Source organism: Salvelinus fontinalis, chromosome 20 (assembly GCF_029448725.1).
Source record: "Salvelinus fontinalis isolate EN_2023a chromosome 20, ASM2944872v1, whole genome shotgun sequence".
Classification (NCBI taxonomy): domain Eukaryota; kingdom Metazoa; phylum Chordata; class Actinopteri; order Salmoniformes; family Salmonidae; genus Salvelinus; species Salvelinus fontinalis.
The window spans coordinates 32,118,527-32,138,804 of NC_074684.1; the positions used below are offsets into that span (position 1 = coordinate 32,118,527).

A 20,278-nucleotide genomic window follows, 5' to 3' on the forward strand; every position below is an offset into this window, starting at 1 on the left:
TTTTTAAACTCACATAATCTCTAAAAGCAAGATGGTGTCATGCCACATTACATTTTATAACATATCACTATCAAATGTGTGAGAATAAAATTGAACACTGTGTTGGAATTGTTACACCTGCAAGGACTACTACTGTCCATATTGGGCATCTATCCCCGCTCCACCAGTATAAAAACCATAGATAATCTATGATAACAGCATCTCAATGTCAGACAAATAGCTGTGAGAAATAGCCTACATTAAAGCATGTCTGACTTGCATGCATACTTAACAGTTTAACTTTAGTCCGTCCCCTCGCCCCGACCCGGGCGCCAACCAGGGACCCTCTGCACACAACAAGTCACCCACGAAGCATCATTACCCATCGCTCCACAAAAGCCTCGGCCCTTGCAGAGCAAGGGGAACCACTACTTCAAGGTCTCAGAGCAAGTGACGTCACCGATGGAAAGGCTATTAGCATGCACCACCGCTAACTAGCTAGCCATTTCACATCCGTTACACATACAAATGCAACCTGCCGGCTGAGTGTGTGAGAGTGATGGATCTTGCAGTCATTCCCTCTCCCTGAGGGATTAAAAAGTATTCAACTGGTGTGAGAATGGGTGTTGAGCCAGTTTCCATTCATCCACACCCACCGCTTGTTTAGTTGTCGCATCTAGTCGTTTTCAACTGCGGCCCTCGTCTGTCTTTTCCAGGAAGGTGAAAGATATTATCTGAACTATCTATGGTATCTCTCAATCACCTCAAACAGTTTCTGTTGGAAGGTTGGTTGATTGGCAGCTGCTGTGGGAGAATTGTGATGCATCAAATCTGTAAACATGACCTTGCGTTGACACCTGACAGAACATCACATGACAACACAATATTTTGAACACATCATAAGAGTGTGTTTTGTGGAAAAGGGGGACACGAAAAAAGAACATTCTATAAAGTGTTGTCCTATCCCAAAGTCTGTGTTTACTTCACATCACAGATATGAAAGGACTGGAAAGATTAAGCAATATGGCAGAAACGTAACCTAGTTAAATTGTTTATACCCACACAATCATTTAATATCTGAAATGGGGGAGTCAATAGATTATCTGCATGTGACCCTTGTGGATGGGAAATTGATATGGACACTACACACTCCCCCTCCTGAATAAAGCATATACTGTTTAGCATATCATGCATACTGCGGCTATTATTCTCAGGCAAGAAGGCCTACAGTCCGTCATGTCACTGGAAGCAAGTTAAAAGCTGCCCCTTACCACAGATCTATAGTAATGATGTATATAAACCCTGGATTGCATATGCTATGTACTGGCCAATGAGAGGCTTAATGGACACCGGCCGCCATATTGGGACTCCCCAGAAGGAGCAGTATTTCAATAAAATGTTTCAAGGACAAAATCACATGTACAGTACCAGATAAAAAGTTGACACATCCACTCATTCAAGGGTTTTTCTTAATTTTTTGTATATTTCCTACATTGTAGAATAATAGTGAAGATATCAAAATAATGAAATATAACACATATGTAATCATGAAGTAACCAAAAAAGTGTCCAACAAATCCAAATGTATTTCATATTTTAGATTCTTCAAAGTAGCCACCCTTTTCCCCCGATGACAGCTTAGCACACGCTTGCCATTCTCTCAACCAGCTTCATGAGGTAGTCACCTGGAATGCATTTCAATTAACAGGTGTGCATTGTTAAAAGTTCATTTGTGGAATTTCTTTCCTTAATGTGTTTATTCCAATCAGTTGTGTTGTGACAAGGTAGGGGTGGTATACAGGAGATAGCCGTATTTAGTAAAAGACCAAGTCCATATTATGGCAAGAACAGCTTAAATAAGCAAAGAAAAACAACAGTCCATCATTACTTTAAGACATGAAGGTCAGTCAAATTTCAAGAACTTTGAACGTTTCTTCAAGTTCAGTCACAAAAACCATCAAGCGCTATGATGAAACTGGCTCTCATGAGGACCGCCACAGGAAAGGAAGACCCAGAGTTACCTCTGCTGAAGAGGATAAGTTTATTTAGAGTTACCAGCCTCAGAAATTGCAGCCCAAATAAATGCTTCACAGAGTTCAAGTAACAGACACATCTCAACATCAACTGTTCAGAGGAGACTGCGTGAATCAGGCCTTCATGGTCAAATTGCTGCAAAGAAACCACTACTAAAAGACACCAATAATAAGAAGAGACTTGCTTGGGCCAAAAACACGAGCAGTGGATATTAAGCTGGTGGAAATCTGGCCTTTGGTCTGATGAGTCCAAATTTGAGATTTTTAGTTCCAACCGCCATGTCTTTGTGAGACGCAGAGTAGGTAAAGGGAGGATTTCTGCATGTGTGGTTCCCACCGTCAAGCATAGAGGAGGGGTGTGATGGTGCTTTGCTGGTGACACTGTCTGGGATTTATTTAGAATTCAAGGCACACTTAACCAGCATGGCTACCACAGCATTCTGCAGCGATACGCCATCCCATCTGGTTTGCGTTTAGTGGGATTATTGTTTGTTTTTCAACAGGACAATGACCCTACGCACCTCCAGGCTATGTAAGGGCTATTTGACCAAGGAGAGTGATTGAGTGCTGCATCAGATGACCTGGTCTCCACAATCACCCGAACTCAGCCCAATTGAGATGGTTTGGGGTGATTTGGACCGCAGAGTGAAGGAAAAGCAGCCAACTAGTGCTCAGCATATGTGGGAACTCCTTCAAGACTGTTGGAAAAGCATTCCAGGTGAAGCTGGTTGAGAGAATGCCAAGAGTGTGCAAAGCTACCAAGGCAAAGAGTGGCTACTTTGAATAAATCTAAAATATAGTTTGATTTAACATTTTTAGTTACTACATGAGTCCATGTATTATTTCATAGTTTTGATGTCTTCACTACTATTCTACAATGTAGAAAATAGTAAAAATAAAGAAAAACCCTTGAATGAGTAGGTGTGTCAACTTTTGACTGGTACTGTAAGTATTTCTTTATTTTAATAGGGAGAGTACAACATTTTTTTAAATAGAAAATATTTTTCAAAAAATAATTTAGACATTAATAAAGGCATTTCTATAGCTTCCAGAATCGTATTTTAAAAAAAAATTGAGTTCCAAAACGGCTGCGCGGATTCAAAACAGCGTCCCTGTTCGTCATCTACGGTTAAAACATATCATTGATCTACAGTACAATCAGATTACCTTTGCCCCTTACTCTAACCTTAGAGTGAGTGCCTTTAAAAAGCAGCAAGAGCCTTCGAAAATGGCCTATGTGGCATCAATGTGAGACGGAGTCATTCTAGTGTTAAAATGTACTAGAAATTGTTAATAGGATAATGTTGTTCATAAAGTCACTCTCGTCTAAACGGAGTTTGGAACATCCATGCTTCACCACGGTAAATGAAGGCTGGGTTTTAATTTGAATATGTACATTTGCCCACTAACATGGGGTGAACAGCTGTGGTGATTCCTCTCTATTCAATAGGATAGACAGGTACACAGACCTGCCCAGCAGTCTGACTTTGTTAACCAAAGACATGTCGCACATTTTTTTACTTGAGAAATACTGCACCAAACACCTTAGTTAATATAAAATTGCGCAACTAAAATATCCTCGGCAATGTTTTGTAAATTACAGATTTCTTGAGTTCTTATATTCATTCTGGGGATTTGGAGGAAGTGAAAAGGGCTAAATAGGCTACAGTGTCTGAAGTGGGACAAACAATAACCCAACAGGGAATCAGTCAAGAAACACACCAAGACTGAACAAGCTCAGATTGCATTACCAAGCAGGAAGTCTAACATCTACAGGTGACCCTATTCTGGAGGTAAACAAACTAAGGGCAGGTCCACGCAAGTTAGGACCTGTCAGGAATCTTCAAATTGCTTGGGGAAAGTATTCACTTGGAAGGAGAAAGCATACACAAGCTTAAGCCAAAAGCAATCATGAAGGCAAAATATAATTTGGGCTTGTTATGCATTTGATTATGACATTTGGGGAGGATGCCAAACTGTGTTTGTATATTCAGAACAAGTAGGTGATTGTGTTACATACAAGTCAATTTAAATTCTATTTTGAATTGCTTTCACTCTAATAAATCGGCACCCAGAACTAAATATGACTCTAAGGAGAGAATACTTTCAGGATATATCCTCGGAGGATATTGACCAACCATGCTCTATATACCGTAATTATAACACAGCATGTGACTGGACCAAGCAATGTAGCTACGTAGGCTACTCATATTCCACAGGCATGCAATTCCTAATTTCCAAATCAAACTCAAAGAATTTGACATACTAATGGATAGTGGTTTGGGTCTATTGATTTGGAGATGACAAATGATGCACAAGGCATATTGTGCATACATTGGTGAAATATCGCCATCTAGTGACTAAACTGAAACATGTAATGCCCTGTATATATTATATATTAACACCACAACGTTCTATTATGGAATTACGATTTTATTACAGTTAAAAAGAAAACATGAAACACAAAACATAGAACATTAAAAAACAGACACCTACCTTACGATCTAGGTCATGGTTGTTACTTAAAGTAAGAAACGATTACAGTATGATAACAATTGAATACACAGACACGCTGGTGCATAAAAATAATAGTAACAGAATCATTTCAGTGAGTAAAAATGTACATAGATCACTTATTGGTACCTACATTTAAATCTGGTATTCCTTGTGAATTTTCATGACAAAACAAATGCCTAATGCAAACCTCAACCCCAGCACCAATCACATTTTATAAATAAAATTTAAAAAGTTAAAGAAAAAAATAAATCTTAAGAAAAACCTAGTACAGAATTCTTCCCCCCCTGAGAATGTGTTCCATACAAAACACAATTATAAAAGCCCACACAGTTATAGTATTTGGATTTGTGCCCATGTCTCATACTTTTCGTTCACTCAAGCTCCGCAGAATGGTTGTGACAGAGCATGCTAATGTATCAACTCCTTACTGCAAAAATTCTGTGAAAGCAAAAACCGGTTGTCCAAGGAGGAGCACAAGCAAGAGCCAAAGCTCTATTCAAATGAAATGTTGCTTAAATTCCTCACTTACTGACTGCCTCTGCAGCTTTTAGACCTGTGTGGGAGATTTGTGTATTTATTGGTCTGGTCCTGCTCTGGTTAGGACAGTGTGTGTATTTATTGGTCTGGTCCTGCTCTGGTTAGGACAGTGTATACGCATGAACAGAATAAAACGAGGTCCTGAAAGCCAGGCAGGTGCTAATTGGTTCAGACAGGCTTGGTGGTGGTGTTGTAAACCAGGGTGTCTCGTTCTTCGAAAGCAACATGGGGGACGTTGGTGGCCACGGGCTGGTGCTGCGAACGGTCCTTCCTATGCTTCAGGAAGCAGTAACCCAGGGCAGCCAGCACCGCCATGATGGCTACCGCTAACACTATAGCCATAGCGATGGAGCCTGGAGGAACAGAAGCATTCAGACTAAAGGATGGTTTAGACCAGCGTTTAGTTGTCTAAACCAGTGGTTCTCACAGGATTTTTGTTGCAGACCTGCAATAACACACCCGATTCAACTTTTCAAGCCAATAATTGAATGAGATGTATTGGTGCTAGGTGAGAAGAATCATGTGAGAACCACTGGTTTCGACAACTAAACAGATCAGGGGAAGATTCTGGGCTTTCCTCTTGAAAAGTGATGTAGGCCAAATGTCCCCACTGTATATGGAATACAATCTGGCTATGTACACTAGAGAATGCTGAGAAAGCACAACAAGGCAGACCAACTGACAAACTTTTAGCATGTTTTTTCACTAACAAGAGATGACAGTGGTGGAGACATACAGTGCTCGACATGGACTGAAAAAGGTTCCAGTACTGTTTATGTTTAGGTGTAGAAGCTCCACACTACCTTTGAGCCAATATTCTATAAGAGGAACCGGAGCTCAATCAGTAGAACATTTGAGGTGCTGGTACTCAGCTCCAGTGACCTCCCACTCAAGTCAAGCACTGTGTATAGACAGACAGGTTCTAACTCGCGGAGGAGGGCGGTATAGACAGACGGGTTCTAACTCCCGGAGGAGGGAGGTATAGACAGACGGGTTCTAACTCCCGGAGGAGGGAGGTATAGACAGACGGGTTCTAACTCCCGGAGGAGGGAGGTATAGACAGACGGGTTCTAACTCCCGGAGGAGGGAGGTATAGACAGCCGGGTTCTAACTCCCAGAGGAGGGAGGTATAGACAGACGGGTTCTAACTCCCGGAGGAGGGAGGTATAGACAGACGGGTTCTAACTCCCGGAGGAGGGAGGTATAGACAGACGGGTTCTAACTCCCGGAGGAGGGAGGTATAGACAGACGGGTTCTAACTCCCGGAGGAGGGAGGTAAAGACGGACGGGTTCTAACTCCCGAAGGAGGGAGGTAAAGACAGACGGGTTCTAACTCCCGGAGGAGGGAGGTATAGACAGACGGGTTCTAACTCCCGGAGGAGGGAGGTATAGACAGACGGGTTCTAACTCCCGGAGGAGGGAGGTATAGACAGACGGGTTCTAACTCCCGGAGGAGGGAGGTATAGACAGACGGGTTCTAACTCCCGGAGGAGGGAGGTATAGACAGACGGGTTCTAACTCCCGGAGGAGGGAGGTATAGACAGACGGGTTCTAACTCCCAGAGGAGGGAGGTATAGACAGACGGGTTCTAACTCCCAGAGGAGGGAGGTATAGACAGACGGGTTCTAACTCCCGGAGGAGGGAGGTATAGACAGACGGGTTCTAACTCCCGGAGGAGGGAGGTATAGACAGACGGGTTCTAACTCCCGGAGGAGGGAGGTATAGACAGACGGGTTCTAACTCCCGGAGGAGGGAGGTATAGACGGACGGGTTCTAACTCCCGGAGGAGGGAGGTAAAGACGGACGGGTTCTAACTCCCGAAGGAGGGAGGTAAAGACAGACGGGTTCTAACTCCCGGAGGAGGGAGGTATAGACAGCCGGGTTCTAACTCCCGGAGGAGGGAGGTATAGACAGCCGGGTTCTAACTCCCGGAGGAGGGAGGTATAGACAGACGGGTTCTAACTCCCGGAGGAGGGAGGTATAGACAGACGGGTTCTAACTCCCGGAGGAGGGAGGTATAGACAGACGGGTTCTAACTCCCGGAGGAGGGAGGTATAGACAGACGGGTTCTAACTCCCGGAGGAGGGAGGTAAAGACGGACGGGTTCTAACTCCCGAAGGAGGGAGGTAAAGACAGACGGGTTCTAACTCCCGGAGGAGGGAGGTATAGACAGACGGGTTCTAACTCCCGGAGGAGGGAGGTATAGACAGACAGGTTCTAACTCCCGGAGGAGGGAGGTATAGACAGACAGGTTCTAACTCCCGGAGGAGGGAGGTATAGACAGACAGGTTCTAACTCCCGGAGGAGGGAGGTATAGACAGACAGGTTCTAACTCCCGGAGGAGGGAGATATAGACAGACAGGTTCTTACCGGACTCACTTTCCTCTTCCTCGTAGCGTTCAAACATTCCCCTTGCAAACACATCATGTTCTATAGAGAAAAAGACACCCAGCCATTAAGAATAAATGGTCCATGTTGCTTGACCTCAAAGCCTTTGAAAAAATTTGCTTGACCACACAGAGACAGACCTGAAAAATACAGTAGATCAAAATAGCACTAAGTTGAACAATACAGCTGCAAAGTACTAACTGTTGCAGATAGAACTACCATAAATAGAACTGACATGATTCTTTCCTCTACATCTCGATCAGTTGAAAATAATATATTTTTGTCTTTTAACATCTGAACATTCCATAACATTTTGCTGAACGCAGCCCTAAACTGTAGCTCAGTTGTTCAAAGAGTGTCTCAAAGTAGGAGTGCTGATTTTATTTAACCTTTATTTAACTAGGCAAGTCAGTTAAGAAAATTATTATTTTCAATGACGGCCTAGTGGGTTAGTGGCCTAGTGGGCCTAGTTCAGGGGCAGACTGCCTTGTTCAGGGGCAACTGCCTTGTTCAGGGGCAACTGCCTTGTTCAGGGGCAACTGCCTTGTTCAGGGGCAACTGCCTTGTTCAGGGGCAACTGCCTTGTTCAGGGGCAACTGCCTTGTTCAGGGGCAGAACGACAGATTTTTTACCTTGTCAACTCGGGGATTCGATCTTGCAACCTTTTGGTTACGAGACCAACGCTCTAACCCCTAGGCTACCTGCCGCCCAGGATCTAGGATCAGGTCCTCCTAATCTTAATCATTATGATCTAAAAGGCTAAACTGATCCTAGTCCAGCACTCCTACTCGGAGACTGAATACAGGCCTAGAGTTCTGTACCAGTCACGCCCTTGCAGGTCTCTTTGCAGCTCTCCTCCACGTCAAAGTTGTTGTCGTTGCCGTCACAGCCACCGTATGTGAAGCGATGGCACTTCCTGTTGAGCGGGTCATAGTACCAGTGGGAGTGGCTGGCGCGGCACGGCCCCGTCCTGGGGGTCTCGGTGCAGCGTGCTGAGAGAGAGAGCGACAGACAGACAGAGATGTGATAAAGGTATTGTCCACTACAGGACTGTGTGGACTGGATACTTGGGTTGTGACTGTAGTAGGGGAACTAGGATTGGGCAGGTCATCTAGGGCTGGGACTATAGTAAGCACACTAGAGTTGTGACTGGTAAATAGGGTCGAGGTATGGGTGCTAGGGCTGTAGTAGGATAAATGGTATTGCTTTGGTAAGGGTTTATAAGGGGCTATAGTAAGCTTGGGTGTGAAAATCAAAATCAACTCACCCCTACTTTTGTCCACATCAATGTTCAGCAGACGAGTGAAGGTCTGGTTCACTGCCAAAACAAGCATCGTGTTATGTATGCTCATGTACAAACACAGCATGGGAACATTTGAAAGTTTGTTGTATTCATGAAGAGTACCTCAGCAATCTTTTAAGAGTCACTCTTTATGGATGGTCTAAAACTAAGATGTTTTTGATCATGTGTGAGGTAAAGTGACTTGAGACTTAGCAGACTTCCTTGTTTTCATTGCAGTTGATACGTTTCAAGTTAATGTCACGTGCACAAGTACAGAGAAATGGCTTTCTTGCAAACTCTAAACCCAACAACACTGCAGTAAACAATATTAATGTAGCACTACAAATAACATAAGGTAGAACAAAAACACACAACAAGTAAGTAAGAAGCTATAGAGTATACAGGGTAAGTCAGCTCCAATACCATATTTACAATGTGCAGGGATACTGGACTGATATAGGTAGATATGTATAGATATTGGCATCAGGATATGATAAACAGAGTAGCAGCACCGTATATGATTGTGTGTGTGTGTGTGTGTGTGTGTGTGTGTGTGTGTGTGTGTGTGTGTGTGTGTATAGAGTCAGTATAAATGTGTGTGCATGTTGTGTGTGAGAGAGAGGTCAGTGTGCGTGAGTGTGTAGAGTCCTGTGAGTGTGCATAGACAGTGCAAGAAAATAATTAAAATACAAAAAGGTAAACTCAGTCCGTGTAGCCATTTAAGTAAAAACTGCTCTGTGTATGTTTGTGTGTGGACTCACGTTTGTCGCAGGATGCCTCGTCAGAGCCGTCGCTGCACTGAGCCACCGTGTCACACTCCAGGACTTCATCCAGACAGCAGCCGTTGTCACACGTAAACTGACCGGAGTTACAGGGGGAGCCACAAACCTCCCCTAAACCACACACACACTTACTTAACGGAGATGTGGTGGATAGTATGTACGCATGCAAGTAAACACAGTTCATTCACCTTTTTATATGGTGAATAGGGTTTTCGTTGTGTATAGTGTTTATATGGTGAAGTGTTTATGCACCCATACATTTGCATGTTAGCATTACTCACCTTCAGTAGGCACGCCAATACTTCTTCCTGACACAGCTGTAGGATGAAAACGAGAGACAATAGATTCAACTTGCAAGAGAGAATATGAAAAGACAGCTGGCAGGCATGCAGACAGTCGGCTGCAGACAGCCGGCTACAGACAGTCGGCTCCATCTCATTGTACCTGACACGCCGTGGCAGGCGTCGGAGCACTCCTGCTGGGAGAGGTAGTTGTTGCGGTTCCCCTTGCAGCCCCCGAAGGTGAACTCCTCGCACTTCTCTGACGCACCGTTGTAGTGCCACCTAGGGAAGGCTCCTCGACAGTGACCCACCTTTTTGGGGACCAGACAGTGACCTGGGCAAGCAGACAGACAAGTCAGAGATGATTATGGAGGGTTAATATTGGTTTGATTAAATTTCTTCTTTTTTTTTTTACAACTTTACATGAGATACATAGGTAAATGATCTATGCTTTACATAGCATGGCTGTAATGTGAATGTATTGCACCTGCAATTTATATAAGCTATTCGTGATAATGGATCCCTCAGTTTTACCATAATGCAAAACTGTCTAGGCCCTCCGTCAGTCGACAACAGCCAAGGTAAGTATAAATTCACGCCAATGTGTATTTTGAGTGTACTATTCCTTTAACACACATGTCAACAAAGTCGTTTTTATCCAAAATCCAGCAACCTGAGCAGCGAAACAGTTTAACTTTATACTGTAGCTCTACAGTACAGTGTTGGTGCTTCCCTTTAAATCTACAACCATAAAATGCTTATTGCAACCAACAGGACACCAATGCCACCATTAGAGGAGGTCTGTGACCGTATGCTTACATTTACCCATGCACACCGTTTAGGCTCATGGTGGAATGTCAACAAGGGTGTGTTCAGGAGAGTCATCGTTAGAGAACGTTGAGATAGAAATGTATAGAACATACAGTGGGGGTCCAAAATGTTTGAGATCAGTATTTGAATAATGTATTTTTTACAGGTCATTATTGCATCTTTAATCAAGGGTTTCAATCATTTCAGACCAGGTGTGCCAGCTGTGCCCCTCCAGGTGTGCCCCTCCCACTCAATAAAGACATACACCATTGTCTGGCCCTCATGAGTGGGAGGGATGTATTAGACAACAAAGGACTCAAGGGGAGTGTGACAACCAACAAGGCACTAGCTACAGGCCTGGGAAACTCCAGTCCTCGGGGGACTGATTGAAAAGAAATATATATATTTTTTAATGTATTTAGCTAGGCTTTTTACAATGACGGCCTAGGAACAGTAGGTTAACTGCCTTGTTCAGGGGTAGAACGACAGACGTTTACCTTGTCAGCTCGGGCATTCGATCGAACAACGTTTCGGTTACTGGCCCAATGTTCTAACCACTAGGCTACCTGCCGCAGGCCTGGGCAATTCCAGTCCTCGAGGGCCTGATTGGTGTCACACTTTTGCCCCGGCCCCAGCTAACACACCTGACTCCAATAATCAACTAATCATGATCTTCAGTTCAAAATACAATGAGTTTAAATCAGGTGTGTTTGCTAGGGATGGGGGAAAGTGTAACACCAATCAGGCCCCTGAGGACTGGAATTGCCCAGGCCTGTGACTAGCACGTGACAGAAGCCAGGCATAATAGCTTTACGAATTCCAAATCCGGCCCTAGTGGCCTAGCCCATATTCCTAGGCACTCTGGGGAAATACGAAGGAATCGGATAGGTTTAAAAGATAGTCACGTGCTTCTACACCTGCATTGCTTGCTGTTTGGGGTTTTAGGCTGGGTTTCTGTACAGCACTTCGAGATATTAGCTGATGTACGAAGGGCTATATAAAATAAACTTGATTGATTGGTCATTGCTTTACCCTTCCTTTTGATAGGCTTGGTGGAATTTTTATTTATATATCTTATACCCATTTAATCATTTCAGATTTATAGGTGGAAGGGAACTGTTCGGATTTCCAAAGGCGTTCAACAAAACTGACTTGAATAGGGGCTAACACTGAACATGAATTAATCAGGCATTTCCACTTGTTACCATATTGGACCGGTCACTCAGCACAGCTATGATGGAGTGATGTGAACGCAACAATGAATTCATCTATTCTATCCAACCTCATAATAGCAACCAACCAAGTGTTGGCCCAACCCATCACATGACATAGGTTGCATTCATTCGGCATCATACGGAAGAAAAAAAGGACTGAAAGAGGGAGGGACTACCTGGACTTGTCCAATAAGAAGCCTTAAATTTTCATAAGACTTTGCAAAACATTTCTGTGCGTGCCCTTACTGACTCAACCCAGATGACAATGTGTGGAAGAACAGTTTGTCAACATTTGAAAGAGGCTATGGACCCTCATCAAGTCAGTGATTCAGCAGTGAGAGATAAAGAGGAGCTTCCTACCCAGTAAGCCTGCGGACAGTTACTGTTTACCTCAGATAAACCGCTAAGTGATAGAACACATACAAATGACTTTTAGCTGATATAGCAGGAGTACACATAAGGTGATAGGGGCCATAGATCTGAGGACAAAGCGATACACTTGGGATATTGCAGTGTGTGTATGTATATATAGTGGGTTACTATATTCAATAGAATTCCTTACATTTATGAGCTCGAGAGCTTAGGACTACAAGGTTCTATTGACAGTCTTGTTCCGTTCAATGTTCTAACTATAATAGTACTCTAAATACCACCATTCACGTTAAGTTCAAAAGAACACATGACCAAAATTGCTGACACTAAAAAAAACAATGAGGGTTCATAACTTGAAAGATAATTATTTCAGAATCATCTTTTTGCAGATAGAAACGTAGTCCCAAGCTCTGGAGAAAGTCTTTCCACTACAGGGAAATGTCATTCAAAAGGGCCAGATAGGTTGTAGTAGTTGCTAAGACTCTGCGCAACGGTTTTGTATTTGTAACACTTATTTCACTGGAACCCATGCATGGCCATCTTCCTGCAGTGGCATCTACTGTGTAGTTCTGCTATCTATTGGCACTGGTCTACTGTCTGATGGCACTCTGTTTTGGGGGCTTCCCGCTTTTCCTTTGCTGTACTCAGTAAAGTTTCCAGCTTTTTTTCTACCAAGATACAAACATGACCTATTTGTAAACAATTTCCCCATTTAATGTTCCAAAACTCACAGAAATCTCTCTCTCGGTCTGTGACATAACTTTTTCATTGGAATCAGCAACAACATTCTGTGGAACACTCAAGGTGGGCTGGGCCAATAAACTTTTCCACTCCTATCCTATTGGTAGTAAAGTAGAGGGTTGTGTAAGGGCACCCTAGTCAACCTTTGTCTCTGTCTGTCCGTGTACCTGTCTGTGTGAATGCCATTCTGTCTGTCTGTCGTCTCACCTGGGAAACTGTCTGATATGACTCAACTGTGAATCACGCCAGACCTGTTCTCATCCTAGCTTAGCAGGGGAGTGGTCACACGGTTATCTCCTTGTGTTGGGTGTCAAGTACACATGTTTTTAAAGCTACGAGCTTCACTTAAAAATGGTCAAAAATAATCTATTTTATTCACAAACCATTGAGAGCACCTAATGATGTTGATTGCAATTGAAGTACTGTATCGAAGTTGTTTGGCTCAAGCGTGAATAAAATTTTAAAAAATGTCTTTAACTAAAACCCATGCCCATGTTAACCAGAAACAAAAAAAGGCCCTGCCTTCATGTAAACTTTTGCTTACACATGATCCACATTAAAATGGTGTGTGTGTGTGGCACCAATCCTAACCTCCTGCAGGGTAGAGGACTATACTTAGTAAACTGGTAATCAGGAAACCAAAGACCAGGTTTGTCTAGGAGTAGTTCAAAGGATGACATTCATTTATACTGAACAACAATATTAACACAACATGCAACAATTTTACTGAGTTACAGTTCATAAGAAAACCAGACAAATCAAATAAATGATTTATGCCCTAATCCATGGATTTCACATGACTGGGCAGGGACGCAGCCAATCAGAATGATTTTAACCCCCAAAAATAGACTTTATTACAGACAGAAATACTCCTCAGTTTCATCAGCTGTCCAGGTGTCTGGTTTCAGACAACCCCACAGGTGAAGAAGCCAGATGTGGAGGTCATGGGTTGGCGTGGTTACACGTGGTCTGCGTCTAAGGCCAGTTGGACATACTGCCAAATTCTCTAAAACAACGTTGGAGGCAGCTTATGGTTGAGAAATTAACATTAAATTATTTGGCAACAACTCTGGTGGACATTCCTGCAGTCAGCATGCCAATTGCATGCTACCTCAAAACTTGAGACATCTGTGTCATTGTGTGACAAATCTGCATATTTTAGAGCGTCCTTTTGTCCCCAGTACAAGGTGCACCTGTGTAATGAGCATGCTGTTTAATCAGCTTCTTGATATGCCACACCTGTCAGGTGGATGGATTATCTTGGCAAAGGAGAAATGCTCTAACAGGAATATAAAGACATTTGTTTAATTATTTTTAGATAAATAAGCTTTTGGAAAATTTGTAAACTTTCTGGGATATTTTATTTCAGCTTATGAAACACTTTACATGTTGAGTTGATATTTTTGTTCAGTAAAGATATCATTGGTGCATCAATCCACAAAGCTAGTGTGCTGGAATAGTGTTTCTCAACCTTTTTTGTACAGACCGGCAAGCTATATGGTCGTTCTTGTAGAATATATAATATATGCAATTTAGCAGACGCCTTTTATCCAAAGCTACTTACTGTCATGCGTGCATAGATTTTACAGGTGGTCCCAGGAATCAAACCCACTATCCTGGCATTGCAAGCACCATGCTACATACCAACTGAGCTATAGTGTGTCAGTGACAGGCAAGCTATAGTCCATCCTCCTTGGGGGACCGCTTACATTTAAAAACTAGCTAAAACCATTACATTTTGGGGTCTACAGCTAGGATTCTATCTAAATTGGCAAAAGATTTACATTTGAATATTCTAAAATAAAAATGTGCATTTTCCCTACCAGAGATGAGTTTCCATCCAATTGACTTGTGGCAAATAAAAGGCTGTGCATGATGACATAGCGCACATAAAAATGACTTTGTAAGTTAAATTCCCACGTACCTACTAAAAAATACAAGTTAAATGGGTTTCCATCACATTTTCAACTCTACTGATGGTTCTCATACAAAAAGGAAATTGCGTTATATAGCGAGTGTTCCCACTCTGGTATTAGCAGGTGCGCTCCAGCCAACAGATTGCAGCTACAGTGTGGGTATAGCCTACATGAGATTATTATGGACAAAAGATTATTTTAAATTTGTCAAATGGCAGCCAAGCATCGCTCATCATGTCACCAGAATCAGAACCTCAATATTTATTAGAAAGGACCATCAAGCTCATCACCTTGCACTTTCACACCCCTGTGAAGTTCATAACTTATTTCATCTGTAGCCTAATTTATTTATTTTTATTTAACTAGGCAAATCAGTTAAGAACAAACTCTTATTTACAATGACGGCCTACCCCGAACTGCAGTGACACCTATTGCACTGCGATGCAGTGTCTTAGACCGCTGCGCCACTCGGGAGCCTAATAAACTGCATGCTTTCCCGAGTCGTAGTGGGAGGACCGGACCACACAACATATCGTGTGACTACAAGTTTACTTCCATATGATGCTTATTATATCAATATTTGCGCATAGAAGTATTTCCGACATTTCTCACAAAATACATTTTAACGACGCACCTTGTCTAATGTTTTGTCGACATTTGGAAAGTTTACCGACAAATATTCTGTTTCCATCAGGCCTGTTTTTTATCTGACATAAAAATGGTTGGCTGGAAACCTAGTTATCAACAGCTTTGAAACACATACACAAAGTGTTTAACATGGACATTACACATGACCACAATTCAGTACTCACCCTCAGACTGTTCTGGAGTGAGGACGAGGACGGAGATCTGATCCATGGCTGACTGGTTGCTGGAGTCGGTGACCTTTAGCTGGAAGATGTACATCCCAGGTTTCAGGTTGCTCAGCATCACCTGATCCTTCAGGTCCGTTTTCTGGAAGAAAAAGGATAAGAGAAAAATACAACTGTGCCCGCACCTGACTTTCACATTTCTATCTATCCATCCATCCATCCATCCATCCATATATATATATATATATATATATATATATATATATATATATATATATATGAAAACAAGCATTTAAGCTGGACCAATGCTTGATCAGTGTGTTTATTCAGATTATTAAACTCAAAAGACTTTGAAGGCAAATGTGCACATTAATTCTGTATTTTTACCATGCAGCAAGACCACACCATTAAAACCTGAAGCACTGTTCTGAACAACACATAGGCTAATGAAGAAAAGGAGGGTATGATGATGATGAGTATGTGTTGAGCGTGTAATGTATAGTACTCATTTTTTTATCCAGCAATACTACATTCCCAAGACTATTTCCCCTCTGGGACAATAAAGTGTAACATTATTATGAGGGTGATGACGGTTGATGCCCTCACCGTAACTTCCACCGTGTTGTCCCCCTTCACAAGGCTCCACTTGTAGCTAGTTATCACTTTGTCATCCCAGCTCTCAATGCCATTCAATGTCACCGTGTCGTTGGGTTGGACCACAATGTCCCGGCCCGCTTTGGCAGTGGGGAACTTATCCTCATCATCTGAGAGCAGCCATACCAATCAGCAAAATAATTACCATCAAAACAATCATAATAATAATAATAATAATAAGTCAATTTGCACTGAGATATCAAATTTTTTCCTGTCCCAGCACCAAACACACACTAAAGAAATCACAGTAGGACACAAGCAGGAGATGGGGTGGATAACATTGGGGTTAGTATTAGTAATTATCAGTAAGAATGGGCTTTGATGGGCTGGTTTCTAGATTTAGCCTATAGTACTGGACGAAAAATATCTTTAAAAATGGGCAATCGGCAATAGATATATCTATTTTTGGACATAAATTAATAATATGAATTGACTCTTGAAGAACACAACTTAAAAATACCTCATGAACTTAGGTCAACTGTTGTAACCGATCAGAACCCAAAATATAAGCATGTTTTACTACAATGTTTGTATACAAAGTAAATGCAAACCAACCCTGTATAGCCTCAAAACATGATACAATCTATAAACGTTGATATCATGGCTGGTCACCTTGTATCCATAGCTCTGTCTATGAATTTGAGAGTGGCTCCATTTCTCCTGCTTGTTAGTGGAACAGAGGCGGGGACTATACTCTATTGTTTCAACTCCTGATTGCCGATTTAAATCGACATTAAACATGCTTGGTCCAGGACTATGCTTATTAATGTGTATCTGGGAAACTGGTCCGTAGGCCTACAAGACTATAAATCAATGACTACCTGTAACTGGAGTGAGTCGAGTCTTGATCTTACCACGGGTGCTTTCAGGTCCTCCCAGGTAATCTTCATAGACTGAGTCCAAAATGTAATTTGTGAATCCCCCTTTGTTTACAAACCTGCAGACATACTCTCTCTTGTACAGGCAGTTAAACAGAAAACATGTTTTAACCGAGCCTTTCTCTGCACCATTCTCAATCAGAGCCAAGTTGCAATTAGGGTCTTGGCAACAATGGGCAACACAGTCTTGAGTTTGGGTTACAGTTGGGGACGAGATGAAACTGGCTCCTACTTTGACAGAGTCTTCAGTGTCTAGCACAAAGTTTTCATTGCCCACATTGAAATTCCCGGCGCAGTCTTCTCCATTTGTAACCTGTGCGTTGTATTGGCAGACTATTGACAGGAGCAACAGCGCGGATCCTAATATTGACCAAATACTCAGAGCCGTCATTATTGCCGTTACTTGAAAGACGTAGCCTACCGAACAATAGCCTACGACACAACGAAGGTAAATACAGTCAAGTGTTGTTTTATGTTTCCTCTCGGTTTCCGTGTGAATTACTCCTATAAACAATATTTGGACAAAGGTTCAACGCCCATTCCGTCTCCAAAATGTCTTACTTAATTTCAAACAAACCGATATTCTACGAATTTCCCCAACACAGAACGTGCGACATGAAATTAGTTAAAAAGTCGACCGACAACACGGGTTATAGCAATACGTATGTATTTTGCTTAAAAACAAACAAGATAGGCTATAATCTTATTTCTGCGCTCCTTGTTTAAAATCCAAGTAAACAGCGTGCCTCACGCGATTAAATCACTCAGCTATGTTGGGTGTTTTCATTCGCAAGAAATGCCAACAATTTAACTTAAACAAAATTCTCAGGTGTGTCCATAGAGATCGATAGAGGACTCATCTATATCTGTGCTATTGTATCGTCGGTGAACGCATGAGCAGCGCCATTGAGGCTACAACCCATAGGAATCCCCACCCAGTTTACTAGGTTACTTTGACTACTTTAAAATGGCGTAAGCATGGTGGAATCCCTCAGTGGTAATGTCCATGATGACTACTCTATCTATCTCTATGGGTGTGTCATACCTGTGAAATCCAGGAAGTGAAATGTTGTACTGACGTTAATGTGGGCGGTAAAGTTTCGGTGGACTGTTGCTTCTGTCACATCAGGCTGGGTGCCCTTTGTAGTTCATGACTTCAACATCCCTCCTCTATTGTCAATATATAATGTGTCATTTTTCAATAAACCATTTGTCATTTTCTTGTCAATAAATAATGTGTCATGTGTATTTATTTCGTGCCCAATTATTTCCTACAAAACTTGGAATAACACTTAGAGATTAAATGATTTTTACTTCATTAATAGACCCCAGCCTCTACTCCTTTCACATCCCTTATTCCAATAAATATTCACATGAAAATGTATATCATCTAGCATACATTCTTAGAAAAAAAATGGCATGTTTGTTTCCAGGTAGAACCCTTTTGGGTTCCATGTAGAATAGTCATTTTCACAGAGGGTTCTACATGGAACCCAAAAGGGTTCTCCTATGGGGACAGCTGAAGAACCCTTTTGGACCCCTTTTTTCTAAGATGGTATTTCATTTTTTTATTCTTTATCTAACCTTTATTTAACTAGGCATGACGACACAGCCTGTATGAAAACTCTTGTTCATTGTTACCTTTTCTTATGGAAGTGGTTAGTGGTTTAAGATGCCTTAGAATGATTGACATCCTAAAACAGTTGGTCTTTGATTCCACAGGCAGACATGTCTAGTAACACTGCACATTGTATTGTCAAGAGACAAAGAGACATTGTGTGGTCTTTTTTTCATCTTCTTTAGTATGCGTGACACTGAGTGTACAAAACATTAAGGACACCTGATCTTTCCATGATGTAGACTGACCAGGTGAATCCAGGTGAACGCTATGATATCTTATTGATGTCACATCAGTCAGTGTAGATGAGGTATTCCCAAACTGGGGTACGCGCAATGCCGTCGGGGGTACGCCAAATAAAACGTGATTCACATTTTAATAGATTTTTGTTTTTCACATTTTCAAACGGTCCATTTATATTTTCAAACGGAGCTGTACATTTGGGTGAGTTTTTTTTCCTCACCTGAGTAGCCTTGTTTCACTGCCAAAAATAGCAAATTAACAACACAATGTCAAATAGAGGTAGCCTAGTCAAATAATTAACATCCAATCACATTAACCGTTACTCTCTCAGGGGAATTCCACTAACGGTCCATTTGTAGCCAAACCTAGCTGCTGCTCATGTTGGTATCTGTGCTGATGGCGAAAAAGCCATGACAGGGAGACATGGTAGAGTGGTAACGCACGTGCAAGCAGTTGCTCCCGACGCCACTTGGGTACACTGCAGCATCCACAAAGAGGCTCTTTCTGCCAAGGGAATGCCTGACAGTTTGAAAGACGTTTTGGACACTACAGTGAAAATGGTTAACTTTGTTAAAGCAAGGCCCCTGAACTCTTGTGTATTTTCTGCCAATGATATAGGCAGCGAGAGTTATTCACAATCTTCGATGAACAAATAAGGTTTTATATGTGAGATGGTTAAATAAAGAGCAAAATTATTGATTATATTATTTGTGGCAGACCAGGGGGTTTGGTCAAGACGTTAACACAGATCAGACACGGACAGAGTAGGATTGGCTCGGTTTCAAGGGTGTTTATTTAAATAATAAATCAAAAGAAAAGGATAGGTCTCCCCCATGACACCGTCTTCTGGGCTCCGGGTCTTGTTGTATCCTGTCCGGCACAAAAACTGAACTCCCTCCTTTTCGCTCGGGTACCGTCTCCAATTATAACGAAGTCACCTTTCTTCCCCCACTCTCTCCCTTGTGCACTGCCCTTCTGGCAGCTTTATGGGACTCGTACAGCTGGTGAGCAATCATCCCTTGATTGCTCACCAACCACAATCAGCCCCAATTAGTCCTGGCCGGAGATCACGTCGAGACCTGGCACATCCAGCACAGGGAGCCATCGCCTTGTGATGTAGACTCCGTCTGCCACCAGGCCTCGACGAGTCTCCCCCTGGTGGCTGACCTGCTGTACGCCACATATGATTTGTGCCCTGGTCCTATAAGAGCTCTTTGTCACT

General features: G+C 42.4%; 1 protein-coding gene across 2 annotated transcripts; it reads right to left on the reverse strand.

Moving 5' to 3' along the window:
• Positions 1 to 4,429: 4,429 nt before the first annotated feature.
• On the reverse strand, positions 4,430 to 18,100 carry spint1b (serine peptidase inhibitor, Kunitz type 1 b). Of its 2 annotated transcripts, none has more exons than XM_055873232.1 (10): positions 17,139 to 18,100; positions 16,270 to 16,427; positions 15,664 to 15,805; positions 9,962 to 10,132; positions 9,799 to 9,834; positions 9,497 to 9,628; positions 8,721 to 8,771; positions 8,275 to 8,445; positions 7,436 to 7,495; positions 4,430 to 5,418 (listed from the first exon to the last, which is right to left on the reverse strand). In XM_055873232.1, exons 1-10 carry the CDS (start codon positions 17,584 to 17,586, stop codon positions 5,234 to 5,236), a joined length of 1,554 nt encoding a protein of 517 aa, XP_055729207.1. In that variant the 5' UTR covers positions 17,587 to 18,100; the 3' UTR covers positions 4,430 to 5,233. The 2 variants fall into 2 exon arrangements, with proteins under 2 accessions (XP_055729207.1, XP_055729208.1); XM_055873233.1 differs by having other exon boundaries at positions 17,172 to 18,096.
• Between the last annotated feature and the right edge of the window lie 2,178 nt (positions 18,101 to 20,278).

Coding starts and splice junctions, on each gene's coding strand:
- spint1b (XM_055873232.1), bottom strand. CDS start 17,586: ATGACGGCTCTGAGTATTTGGTCAATATTAGGATCCGCGCTGTTGCTC. Junction 16,428..17,138: donor TCGACTCACTCCAGTTACAG/GTAGTCATTGAT, acceptor GGCTGCTCTCAG/ATGATGAGGATAAGTTCCCC. Junction 8,772..9,496: donor CGAGGCATCCTGCGACAAAC/GTGAGTCCACAC, acceptor TTGTTTTGGCAG/TGAACCAGACCTTCACTCGT.